Genomic DNA, 13,495 nt, shown 5'->3' with positions numbered 1-13,495 from the left:
ACTTTGGACCCTCTTCTGGACTTCTTCAGCCATCGGATGATGGATGTCTAGCCCCCTCTTGGGTTGGATGAAGATATCGGAGCCAGGACGGATCGGTGATACCCGGTGAGGTGAAGACAAGGTAGCAAGATCTTCAGGGGCTTAGTGTTAGGTTTATTTAAGGGGGGTTTGGGTTAGATTAGGGGTATGTGGGTGGTGGGTTGTAATGTTGGGGGGGGGGGTATTGTATGTTTTTTTTTTTTTTTACAGGCAAAAAAGCTGAATTCTTTGGGGCATGCCCCGCAAAGGGCCCTGTTCAGGGCTGGTAAGGTAAAAGAGCTTTGAACTTTAGTAATTTAGAATAGGGTAGGGCATTTTTTATTTTGGGGGGCTTTGTTATTTTATTAGGGGGCTTAGAGTAGGTGTAATTAGTTTAAAATTGTTGTAAGATTTTCCTTATGTTTGTAAATATTTTTTTATTTTTTGTAACTTAGTTTATTTCATTGTAGTTATTTGTAGGTATTGTATTTAATTAATGTATTGATAGTGTAGTGTTAGGTTTAATTGTAGGTAATTGTAGATATTTTATTTAATTAATTTAATGATAGTGTAGTGTTAGGTTTAATTGTAACTTAGGTTAGGATTTATTTTACAGGTAATTTTGTTATTATTTTAACTAGGTAACTATTAAATAGTTATTAACTATTTAATAGCTATTGTACCTGGTTAAAATAATTACAAAGTTACCTGTAAAATAAATATTAATCCTAAAATAGCTATAATATAATTATAATTTATATTGTAGCTATATTAGGATTTATTTTACAGGTAAGTATTTAGCTTTAAATAGGAATAATTTATTTAATAAGAGTTAATTAATTTCGTTAGATTTAAATTATATTTAAGTTAGGGGGGTGTTAGTGTTAGGGTTAGACTTAGCTTTAGGGGTTAATACATTTATTAGAATAGCGGTGAGCTCCAGTCGGCAGATTAGGGGTTAATGTTTGAAGTTAGGTGTCGGCGATGTTAGGGAGGGCAGATTAGGGGTTAATACTATTTATTATAGGGTTAGTGAGGCGGTGTAATGATTTAGTAGAGAGTGAGGATGGATCACAACTGCAGAGTATGCAAAATAAATGATTTGTATCACTTTTGGCAAATGGACTATTGAACAGCATAGACCAAGCTGCTTTCAGTGAAGTTGTTATTCTCAAGTAATTGAATTGCAGATCAGAAACTTGTCTGGCAACGAATGATGTAAATCACATATGCTGTTGAACGTCACAGCAATAGTATAGACATAAACAAAGGCTGGATCAGAAGAAATGTAAAAAAAATAAATCAATTTCTTAATAGCAAACTTTAGTGTTCAGCTAGCTCCCAGTATGATAAATCTTGATAAAGAAAAGCAGAGTTCCAGAAAGCAGGTAGTGTTGCTATTAGTGCTGGAGTAAGATATAACATTTCAGTGTGAAGTGTAACTCTCAGTTTTAGACACTGTTAGTTAGTTTGTCACAGAATGGTATACACATGTGCTGATAGTCTTGCGGTCAGTAGAGCAGCAGGGAAAAGCAAAGTTCAAAGTTTATTTGTACAGCACAGCTTAAAGTAACTACAGTGCTTACCCCCAGTCACCGGATGGTGTGTAATAGAAGCAGAATTAATTCTGAGATGTCCTTGTACTTAGTCCGTGGGAGGTTGTTTGTAGATGAGTTGCACTGTGTTGCAGTGGAAGAGAGGTTGAAGTCCGGTGTGTGAAAAACGCTTCAGTGGCTCAAATGAGATAGCAACTCAGAGGGAGAAGGCCGCAAACACACTGCAGTATGAAATAAGTCTCTGTTGTAGCGTGCACGCTAAAAAGAAAAAAACTCGCCTCTGTAAAACTTTCTGTAGGCAAAATGAGCATATGAACCGGCAGTAAAAAATAAGTAATCCCAAGGTAGTAGCTGGTTCAGCAATTGGAAGAAAAGCAGACTGGTTTGTTTTCAGAAAAAACACACAGCAATTGGAAAACAGACACAGTTCAGAGCTAGTCTAGAAACTTAATAATTAAGCACCTGTCTGCAGTCAGCTGATGCCTTAAGTACAGGTAAGGCTGAAGTCAGGTGAATGGGAAAGGCATAGGTAAAACATGGAGCGGAATCCAAACATAAGGTGAATGGGAAAGGCATAGGTAAAACATGAAGCGGAATCCTTACATACGCCCCCCTTCAAGCAAGCCGATCCTCGGCTTGATGTTTAGGTCTAAGAGGATATCGTCTGTGGAAACGGGAGATGAGTCTAGGTGCATCTATATTGGTATAAGGCTCCCAAGTGTCATCATCAGGTGAGTAGCCTTTCCATCTGACCAGATATTGTAAGACACCTTTATGCCGTCTGGAATCCAGGAGGTCTTGAATTTCATAAGTGTCCGGATCTAGGGGTACAGGTACAGGTGGTAAAATGGTTTTCACTGAAGGATCATCTGAAGCTGGTTTAAGAAGGGACACATGAAAAGTAGGATGGATGGGTATAGAACTGTGAAGGTCCAGAGTAACTGCATTTGGGTTAACAACGTGAGTGATAGTGAACGGTCCGATAAATAATCCTGCTAGTTTTTTACTGGGAACAGGGATTTTGATGTTTTTTGTCGAAAGCCAAACTTTATCGCCTATGGCATAAGATGGTGATGGTCGTCTGCGTAAGTCGTAGTATTTCTTCTGTGAGGTCTGAGCCTGTTGAATATTTGTTTTTAGGAAGTGGAAGTTTTCAGCGAGCTTCTGTAGTAGATCATCTACAGAAGGAGAAATTGGGTTATCCGTTTGTTCCAGGGAAAAATGTGGATGAAAAGCATAATTTGCAAAGAAGGATGAAACTTTGGTGGATGAATTAACCGAGTTATTGTAGGCAAATTCGGCCAGATATAGGTATTGTGACCATTCATTTTGCTGATAAGAGCAATAACAGCGTAGATACTGCTCTAGCCATTGATTTAATTTCTCTGTTTGGCCATTTGTTTGTGGATGGAAGGCAGTACTTAGGCGATGATCAATTTTCAGTTGAGCAGATAGACTTTTCCAGAACTTCGAGGTAAACTGAGTACCCCTATCAGTTGTTATGATGGAAGGAATACCGTGGTATCTGACAATCGAATTTAAGAAGAGTTGTGCTGTCTCACTGGAAGTGGGAAGTTTGTTAAAAGGGATAAAATGAGCCATTTTGGTCAGGATGTCTGTGACAACAAGAATGGTGTTGAAACCTGAACTTACAGGTAATTCAACTATGAAGTCCATGCCGAGATGTAACCAAGGTCTATCAGGTATTTGAATTGGAAGAAGATGTCCATATGGCTTGGCCCTTTCCTTTTTGGAAGTAATGCAGATGGAGCAGTTTGAGATATAATTTTTCACAGATGTTTCCAAATTTGGCCACCAGTAGGATCTGCTGAGAAGTTCCTTTGTTTTCATAATACCTGGATGTCCAAGGAGAGGTGGATCATGATGTTGTTTAATTAGAGCAGGTCTAAGAATCTCGGGGACATACAAGAGAGTCCCATGATAGTAGAGGTTGTTTCTACAAGATAGTCGGAGTTGAGGTAGCTGAGGATCTGACCGTAAAGCTGTTTGAAGTTGCGTCTTGAAAGTGGACAGTAGACCCAAAAATCTATCTGAGGGAATGATAGAAGTAGATTCCCGAGTGTTTGGAGGTCTAGGGTCTTTCCTAGAAAGTGCGTCCGCCTTTCCATTTTTAGAGCCGGGCCTGTAGATGATTTGGTAGTTAAACCTGCTGAAGTATAGGCTCCATCTTACCTGTCGACTAGAGAGAGTTTTATTCCTCTGTAGGAACTCGAGATTACGGTGATCCGTGTAGATGATTATTGGTAAGACGGTGCCCTCCAGGAGATGCCTCCAATGTTCAAAGGCACGTTTTATCGCCAGGAGTTCCTTTTCTCCAACAGCATAGTTCATCTCAGGTGCAGAAAGAATTTTGGAATAGAAAGCTACTGGATGTAGTGGTTGGGATATACTGCGTCTTTGCGAGAGGACAGCTCCAAGGGCATAATCGGAGTAATCCACCTCCAAAATGAATTGGAGAGAAGGGTCAGGAAATTGAAGTATTGGAGCTGAGCAGAAGGAGTTTTTTAATGAGTTGAAAGCTTCAGTTGCTTTGGAGTTCCAGGTGAAAGGTGTACTGGAACTGGTGAGTACAGTGAGAGGTTTAGCAATTTGAGAGAAATTTTTAATAAACTTTCTATAATAGTTGCTAAACCCGAGGAAACGTTGTAGTTCCTTCCTATTTTTTGGTTGTGGCCAGTTTTTTACTGAATCGACTTTGTTAGCCTGCATTTGGATACCTTTTGGGCCAATGGAGTACCCCAAAAAATCTATTTCCTTGGTGTGGAATACACACTTTTCTAGTTTTGCATATAGCCTATGAACTTGGAGCCTGGAAAGTATCCAACTAACATGTTTAACATGTTCTTCAAGCGTGTTTGAGTACACTAGAATGTCGTCCAGGTATACGACCACACAAGTATCAAGAAGATCGTGAAATATATCGTTAATAAAATACTGGAATGTGGCCGGGGCGTTAGTTAACCCGAACGGCATTACCAGGTACTCAAAGAGGCCGTATCTTGTCCTAAAAGCGGTCAACCACTCATCCCCTTCTCTTATGCGGACAAGGTTATAAGCCCCTCTTAGATCTAATTTGGTGAAGATTTTGGCATGTTGGAGGCGTTCAATGAGTTCGGGGATGAGTGGTAGGGGATACCTGTTTTTTATCGTAATTTTATTGAGTTCCCTGAAGTCGATGATTGGTCGAAGGGAGTTATCTTTGTTTCTTACAAAGAAGAACCCGGCTGCTGCTGGAGAAACTGAAGGACGTATAAAACCTTTTTTTAAGTTTTCATCTAAATACGTCTTTAAATGATCAAGCTCGGGTTGGCAAAGAGGGTAGAGATGACCGTAGGGAGGAGTGGTACCAGGTTTGAGGTCGATCGGACAGTCATACGACCGATGAGGAGGTAGAGTATCAGCTTCCTTCTTACTGAATACGTCTGCAAACTTCTCATATACTTTAGGTATGTGTGGAGTTTCTGTCAAATGGAAGAGAACAGAATGGTTTAGACAGGTTTGCTGGCAATATGGTGAATCAAATTTTACTTCCAAAGAACTCCAATTGATCACAGGTTCGTGTAAACGGAGCCATTGCAACCCTAGTACAATGGGGAATAGAGGAGAGGTAATAACATCAAAGGTGATGTATTCCTGATGTGAACCTAGGGTGGATACCAAAATGGGAATTGTATGCTGAGTAATAGGACCAGAAGAAATTTCAGACCCATCTACAACCCGTATAGAGACAGGAGACAATTTAGTGATGAGAGGTATTTTATTTTTTTCAACAATAGCTTTATCTATGTAATTCCCTTGGGCTCCTGTGTCAATTATAGCTTCTTTCGTCATGCGATTGCTGTCCCACTGTAAAGAGAGCGTTAAAGTACAGTGAATTGGTTTATCATGTTCAATCATTGAAGTCAAATGTAAGAGAGACTTACTATTTTTATTTTTACGTAGGGAGGGGCATTCGCGGATAGGATGGTTTGGACTTCCACAATACATACACAGTCCTTTTGATTTTCTTCTAAACCTTTCTTCAGAGGTCAATGGACCCCTCATAAAGCCTATATCCATAGGTTCAGGCACATTTGATGAAGAAGCAGTTGGAGGAGGATGGAATGATCTCTTGTAAGAAGAATCCCCAATTTGACGCTCTGACTTCCTTTCGCGAAGCCTTCTATCTATTTGCATTGAGAGCTTCATGAGGCCGTCTAAGGAGTCAGGGAGATCAGTTCGGGCTAGCTCATCTTTAACTGCTTCCGAGAGTCCTAGGCGAAATTGGTTTCTTAAGGCAATCACGTTCCATTGGGAGTCAATGGCATGTTGTTTAAACTCCGTTATATAAACTTCAACAGGACGGTTGCCTTGCTTTAGTTTCCGCATCTTGCTTTCTGCAGTCAATTGTAAATTTGAGTCTGAATAAAGTTCATCCATGACTGCTAGAAAAGACTGTAGGGATGATAGAATAGGATCGTTGGTTTCAAAGAGCGTGTCTGCCCAGATTCGGGATTCACCCCGTAGATAGGTAATCATTGTGAGCACTTTAATCTTATCATTAGGATATGTGAGTGGCTTAAGGTTGAAAGTGAGGAGGCAGGCATTCCTATATTGGCGATAGAGACTCCTATCACCATTGAACAAATCAGGTGCTGCAATCTGTGGTTCCACAATAGATTCAGCAGCTTTTGCTTTGGGAGGAGTTGTCTCTCTTATAACCTTAGTTAAAGTCTCATTTTCAACCTTTAGATCTCTAAGGCCTTGACTGAGTTCATCTACTCTTTTGGACAGGTTGTAAACGAATTGGGGCAATTCTGCTGGATCCATATTTTTTAAGGCTTAATTATTCTGTAATGATTTAGTAGAGAGTGAGGATGGATCACAACTGCAGAGTATGCAAAATAAATGATTTGTATCACTTTTGGCAAATGGACTATTGAACAGCATAGACTAAGCTGCTTTCAGTGAAGTTGTTATTCTCAAGTAATTGAATTGCAGATCAGAAACTTGTCTGGCAACGAATGATGTAAATCACATATGCTGTTGAACGTCACAGCAATAGTATAGACATAAACAAAGGCTGAATCAGAAGAAATGTAAAAAAAATAAATCAATTTCTTAGTAGCAAACTTTAGTGTTCAGCTAGCTCCCAGTATGATAAATCTTGATAAAGAAAAGCAGAGTTCCAGAAAGCAGGTAGTGTTGCTATTAGTGCTGGAGTAAGATATAACATTTCAGTGTGAAGTGTAACTCTCAGTTTTAGACACTGTTAGTTTGTCACAGAATGGTATACACATGTGCTGATAGTCTTGCGGTCAGTAGAGCAGCAGGGAAAAGCAAAGTTCAAAGTTTATTTGTACAGCACAGCTTAAAGTAACTACAGTGCTTACCCCCAGTCACCGGATGGTGTATAATAGAAGCAGAATTAATTCTGAGATGTCCTTGTACTTAGTCCGTGGGAGGTTGTTTGTAGATGAGTTGCACTGTGTTGCAGTGGAAGAGAGGTTGAAGTCCGGTGTGTGAAAAACGCTTCAGTGGCTCAAATGAGATAGCAACTCAGAGGGAGAAGGCAGCAAACACACTGCAGTATGAAATAAGTCTCTGTTGTAGCGCGCACGCTAAAAAGAAAAACTTGCCTCTGTAAAACTTTCTGTAGGCAAAATGAGCATATGAACCGGCAGTAAAAAATAAGTAATCCCAAGGTAGTAGCTGGTTCAGCAATTGGAAGAAAAGCAGACTGGTTTGTTTTCAGAAAAAACACACAGCAATTGGAAAACAGACACAGTTCAGAGCTAGTCTAGAAACTTAATAATTAAGCACCTGTCTGCAGTCAGCTGATGCCTTAAGTACAGGTAAGGCTGAAGTCAGGTGAATGGGAAAGGCATAGGTAAAACATGGAGCGGAATCCAAACATAAGGTGAATGGGAAAGGCATAGGTAAAACATGAAGCGGAATCCTTACAGGCGGATTAGGGGTTAATAACTTTATTATGATAGCGGTGCGGTCCGCTCGGCAGATTAGGGATTAATAAGTGTAGGCAGGTGGAGGCGACGTTGTGGGGGGCAGATTAGGGGTTAATAAATATAATATAGGGGTCGGCGGTGTTAGGGGCAGCAGATTAGGGGTGCATAGCTATAATGTAGGTGGCGGCTCTTTGCGGTCGGCAGATTAGGGGTTAATTATTGTAGGTAGCTGGCTGCGACGTTGTGGGGGGCAGGTTAGGGGTTAATAAATATAATATAGGGGTCGGCGGTGTTAGGGGCAGCAGATTAGGGGTACATAAGGATAACGTAGGTGGCGGTCGGCAGATTAGGGGTAAAAAAATTAAATCGAGTGGCGGCGATGTGGGGGGGCCTCGGTTTAGGGGTACATATTTAGTTTGTGGGTGTTAGTGTACTTTAGAGTACAGTAGTTAAGAGCTTTATGAACCGGCGTTAGCCCAGAAAGCTCTTAACTACTGACTTTTTTCTGCGGCTGGAGTTTTGTCGTTAGATTTCTAACGCTCACTTCAGACACGACTCTAAATACCGGAGTTAGAAAAATCCCATTGAAAAGATAGGATACGCAATTTACGTAAGGGGATCTGCGGTATGGAAAAGTCGCGGCTGAAAAGTGAGCGTTAGACCCTTTTTTGAGTGACTCCAAATACCGGAGGTAGCCTAAAACCAGCGTTAGGAGCCTCTAACGCTGGTTTTCACGGCTAACGCCAAACTCTAAATCTAGGCCTATGTGTCACTCTGTCAGACTCCCTCATGTAATCACAGTGAGCTACTAGCCTTAGTGTCACTCTGTCAGACACCCTCATGTAATCACAGTGAGCTACCAGCCTTAGTGTCACTCTGTCAGATGCCCTTATTTAATTACAGTGAGCTACCAGCCTTGTCACTCTGTCACACTCTCTCATGTAATTACAGTGAGCTACCAGCCATAGTGTCACTCTGTCACAAGCCCTCATATAATAACAGTGAGCTACCAGCCTTAGTGTCCCTCTGTCACACTCCCTCATGTAATTACAGTGAGCTACCAGCCTTAGTGTCACTCAGCCAGATTCCCTCATGTAATTACAGTGACCTACCAGCCTTAGTGTTACAATAAAACAAATCAATAACAATTTATAAAGTAGGAGTATAGTGGGTAAATATGATAGTTCATATAATCTGATTGGGGGTTCTGGTCATGTGACAGTCTGCTACATATTTTGCTACTATCCTTGTAGCTTTGTTGTTTTCTCATGAGTACACATAGTCTTTCTTGTTCCGACATCTGTGGGAAGTCTGTTATTTCTTTCATTATTTTTGGGAAGTATTTATCCCTTAAGGGTTTGTATCTTGTACAGTACAAGAGGAAGTGCGCTTCAGTCTCTATGTCCCCACTGTCACACTGTGCACATTGTCTGGCTGCCCTGGGTCTCCATTTTGCCTGATATCTGCCAGTCTCTATTTCCAACTGGTGGTCAGAGATTCTGTATTTTGTGAGTATCTGTCTGTGCTTTGGGTTGGTGACACTTGTGAGATACTCAGCCAGTTTGTACTCTCTTTGTAGAGACCTGTAACACTCCAGCTTGTTCTGTTGTCCTATCTGTTCCCCCCAGTGCCCAGTGTACCTCTCCTTCAGAGCTGTTTGTAAGGTGTTTAGTGACACATGTGAGATACTCAGCTAGTCTGTACTCTCTCTGTAGCGACCTGTAACACTCCAGCTTGTTCTGTTGTCCTATCTGTTCCCCCCCCCCAGTGCCCAGTGTACCTCTCCTTCAGAGCTGTTTGTAAGGTGTTTGGTGACACTCTCTCATGGGCTGTGCTTTTGCTGATGTGGTTTTGCAGGTCTGATGTATATTCTCTAAATGATTTTGATGCTGGGTCACAGAGTGCTTGGTGGTAAAGTGTGCTTGTGTCACTATTTGTGATGGTGACACCAGAATTTGTACACCCGTTTTTGCATTGGTAGCAACAATGGGAATCTTCCCAGCTCTGCTCTGCACCCATTGTTAGGGGCGCTTCTGTGTACCCGCAGTGCATATTTACAGAATTGGAGATGTGCAATTTCTGTGAGAGTTTTGTCCCATTCTCGGTAGTTCTGGGTCAGTGTTGGGCCCCAGACCTCACAGCCATACAGCAGGATTGGTACAATGGTGCTTTCAAATACCTTAAGTAACCGTTCTGTAGGGGGGTTTAGACTGGCTAGCGGCTTCTTGATTGCATGGAAGGCTCTAAGGGCTTTTTCTTGCAGTGTTTTGATGGCAAGTTTAAAGCTTCCTGATGCACTCAGTGTAAGCCCAAGATAGGTATAATTTAATGAGTGCTCTACCTCTTTAGAGAACAATAGGAATTTGAGTTTTTGCTGAAGATTTTTGGGCTTTTTCTGGAAAATCATGATTTTCGTTTTTCCATATTCACTTCCATTGCCCATTGCATCACTCTATAAGACTCCCTCATGTAATTACAGTGAGCTACCAGTATTAGTGTCACTCTGTCACACTTCCTCATGTAATTACCGTGAGCTACCAGCCTTAGTGTCACTCTGCCAGACACCCTCATGTAATTACAGTGAGCTACCAGCCTTATTGTCACTTTGTCACACTCCCTCATGTAACTACAGTGAACTACCAGCCTTAGTGTCACTCTGTCAGACTCCCTCATGTAACTACAGTGAACTACCAGCCTTAGTGTCACTCTGTCAGACTCCCTCATGTAATTACAGTGAGCTACCAGCCTTATTGTCACTCTGTCACACTTCCTCATGTAATTACCGTGAGCTACCAGCCTTAGTGTCACTCTGTCAGATGCCCTCATATAATTAGTGAGCTACCCGCCTTAGTGTCACTCTGTCAGATGCCCTCATATAATTAGTGAGCTACTAGCCTTAGTGTCACTCTGTCAGATGCCCTCATATAATTAGTGAGCTACCAGCCTTAGTGTCACTCTGTCAGATGCCCTCATATAATTAGTGAGCTACTAGCCTTAGTGTTACTCTGTCAGACTCCCTCATGTAATTAGTGAGCTACTAGCCATAGTGTCACTCTGTCAGATGCCCTCATGTAATTACATTGAGCTACCAGCCTTAGTTTTACTCTGTCACACTCCTTCATGTAATTACAGTGACATACTAGCCTTAGTGTCACTCTGTCACTCTCCCTCATGTAATTACAGTGAGCTACCAGCCTTAGTGTCACTCTGTCACACTCCCTCATGTAATTACAGTGACATACTAGCCTTAGTGTCACTCTGTCACTCTCCCTCATGTAATTACAGTGAGCTACCAGCCTTAGTGTCACTCTGTCACACTCCCTCATGTAATTACAGTGAGCTACCAGCCTTATTGTCACTCTGTCACACTTCCTCATGTAATTACCGTGAGCTACCAGCCTTATTGTCACTCTGTCACACTTCCTCATGTAATTACAGTGAGCTACCAGCCTTAGTGTCACTCTGTCAGACGCCCTCATACAATTACAGTGAGCTACCAGCCTTAGTGTTACTCTGTCAGACTCCCTCATGTAATTAGTGAGCTACCAGCCTTAGTGTCACTCTGTCACTCTCCCTCATGTAATTACAGTGAGCTACCAGCCTTAGTGTCACTCTGTCACACTCCCTCATGTAATTACAGTGAGCTACCAGCCTTAGTGTCACTCTGTCAGACGCCCTCATACAATTACAGTGAGCTACCAGCCTTAGTGTTACTCTGTCAGACTCCCTCATGTAATTAGTGAGCTACCAGCCTTAGTGTCACTCAGTTAGACGCCCTCATGTAATTACAGTGAGCTACCAGTCTTATTGTCACTCTGTCAGACTCCCTTCTGTAATTAGTGAGCTACCAGCCTTATTGTTACTCTGTCACACCTCCTCATGTAATTACAGTGAGCTACCAGCCTTAGTGTCACTCTTTCATACTCCCTCATGTAATTACAGTGAGCTACCAGCCTTAGTGTCACTCTTTCATACTCCCTCATGTAATTACAGTGAGCTACCAGCCTTAGTGTCACTCTTTCACAAGCCCTCATTTAATTACAGTGAGCTACCAGCCTTAGTGTCACTCTTTCACAAGCCCTCATTTAATTACAGGGAGCTACCAGCCTTAGTGTCACTCTGTCACACTCCCTCATATAATTACAGTGAGGCACCAGCCTTATTGTCACTCTGTCACACTCCCTCATATAATTACAGTGAGGCACCAGCCTTATTGTCACTCTGTCGCACTCCCTCATGTAATTACAGTGAGCTACCAGCCTTAGTGTCACTCTGCCAGACGCCCTCACAGAATTAAATGGATTTGTAGCAGCAGTGGCGTCACTAGGGTTGGTATCACCCGGTGCGGTAAGTTATGGTGTCACCCCCCCCCCCCCAGAAAGCAGACACACACAAAAACACAGGCAAACACACATACAAACACTCAGACACACTTAAAACATACTCAGATGCCCACACAAAAACACACACACAAAAACACTGAGACACACACACACACACACACACACAAAAGCACTCAGACACACACACACACACACAAAAGCACTCAGACACACACACACAAAAACTCAGACACACACTTACAAAATATGTAAACTGCACTGCATTAATTATAAAGCGCATGCCTAGAGCTGCTCCCTGGCTCAGCAGAACATCAAATGAAAGATAAACAGAGCACTCTAAAAATAAATCACTAAAGAAAAGTTTTAGGTGCAAACTATGAAAATTCTGCTCTCTGACTCTGTTCCAAGTCTGTCAGTGCACAGCCCCGGGCCGCGTGCCTACCGCTTCTTATGGCCAATCATCTCTGCACTCTGCCCACCCCCAGACCCCCGCCCGCCCTCCTACCTGTTCAGTGTGCACTTAGTGTACCGTAACCGTAATGGTCTGGTGGGCATCATACGTGGCTCCTTCACTTTAAAGACAGTGTCAAACAGTCATGCGGTCAGGTGCCAGGCATCCCCTCATGATTTGCCAGTTCCCGTTTAGAGAGACAGCACAGCAGTGAGTGACTCCACTGCTCCACATGTCACTGAGCAGTGAGCACAGATAGGCAGGCAGGTTTAGGCTAGCAGCGCAACTTTGCAAGCCCCACGGCATGCCCACAACATTCATAGCGAAATTGGGCAGGGGAGAAGCAAAGTACAAGCAAAAGCAGCCGGGAAAACTATTTGTTGAAATTGCAGCACTGGCTCAAGGGGCAAAAAAAATTGTGTGTCTACATCTTCCCCAGTCCCACCAATGTTCACAAATGCCAGCCCCTCTAATAAAAAAAAATCTATGCATCTCAACATTGTATTTCTTTGAATTTCAATAAAATTAAAAAAAAAAAAAAAAAAAAAAATTATTTTTTTTTGGTGTCACCCCCTGGTGGGTTTCACCCGGGTGCGGCCCGCCCCCCCCCTAGTGACGCCACTGTGTAGCAGTCTAAGCAATAGACATGTTCATGTTGTTACTATAGCTGACCAGATGCTCCCACAACGCATGTTGAGTAATTTCCCTAACACTGGAAATGTCTGTCAGTGATCCCTTGTGTACTTTACAAAAGTGCATTATTTTTATATAATCTCTTGCTTCTTGACTGGTAAAGAAAGTAAGTTGTATTAGATAAAGTAACTAGCATGACTTGTGTTGTCTCTATTTGTACAATTTCTTACCTATCCTTTTGGTTGTCAGATTGCCAGTGGTGGGTTTGTTGGACTTGGAAGGGGCATTAAAAGTATTTACTTGGAGAACAATAAACTTCAAAACCTTCCAAAAATGAAGGACTTCACGGGACTGGAGGTCATAAATTTGGCAAACAACCCTTTCCAATGTGACTGCAGCCTGCTTCACCTCCATAGGTAGGTGCCATCCGTCAACTGCTAATAATTCCTCTGTTCTGGTTCCAATAATATAATGATTATTGTTTTTTCCAATAAAACCAACATCAGATGAATAATGTTCCATGTATTA

The 13,495-nt window shown here is 42.0% G+C and overlaps 1 protein-coding gene across 2 annotated transcripts in view; it reads left to right on the top strand.

The window, feature by feature from the left end:
• Positions 1-13,495, top strand: part of CHADL (chondroadherin like) — a 201,172-nt gene that overhangs the window by 146,586 nt on the left and 41,091 nt on the right. For both annotated transcript variants that reach the window (XM_053721402.1, XM_053721401.1), the window contains exon 5: positions 13,217-13,383. In XM_053721402.1, coding sequence (XP_053577377.1) covers positions 13,217-13,383 — 167 coding nt within the window. The remainder of the gene's footprint in view (positions 1-13,216; positions 13,384-13,495) is intronic.

This window comes from Bombina bombina, chromosome 7, assembly GCF_027579735.1.
Source record: "Bombina bombina isolate aBomBom1 chromosome 7, aBomBom1.pri, whole genome shotgun sequence".
In the NCBI taxonomy this organism is placed as follows: domain Eukaryota; kingdom Metazoa; phylum Chordata; class Amphibia; order Anura; family Bombinatoridae; genus Bombina; species Bombina bombina.
Note: the sequence above shows the minus strand (reverse complement) of the source record. Positions and strands in the feature narration are given on the sequence as shown.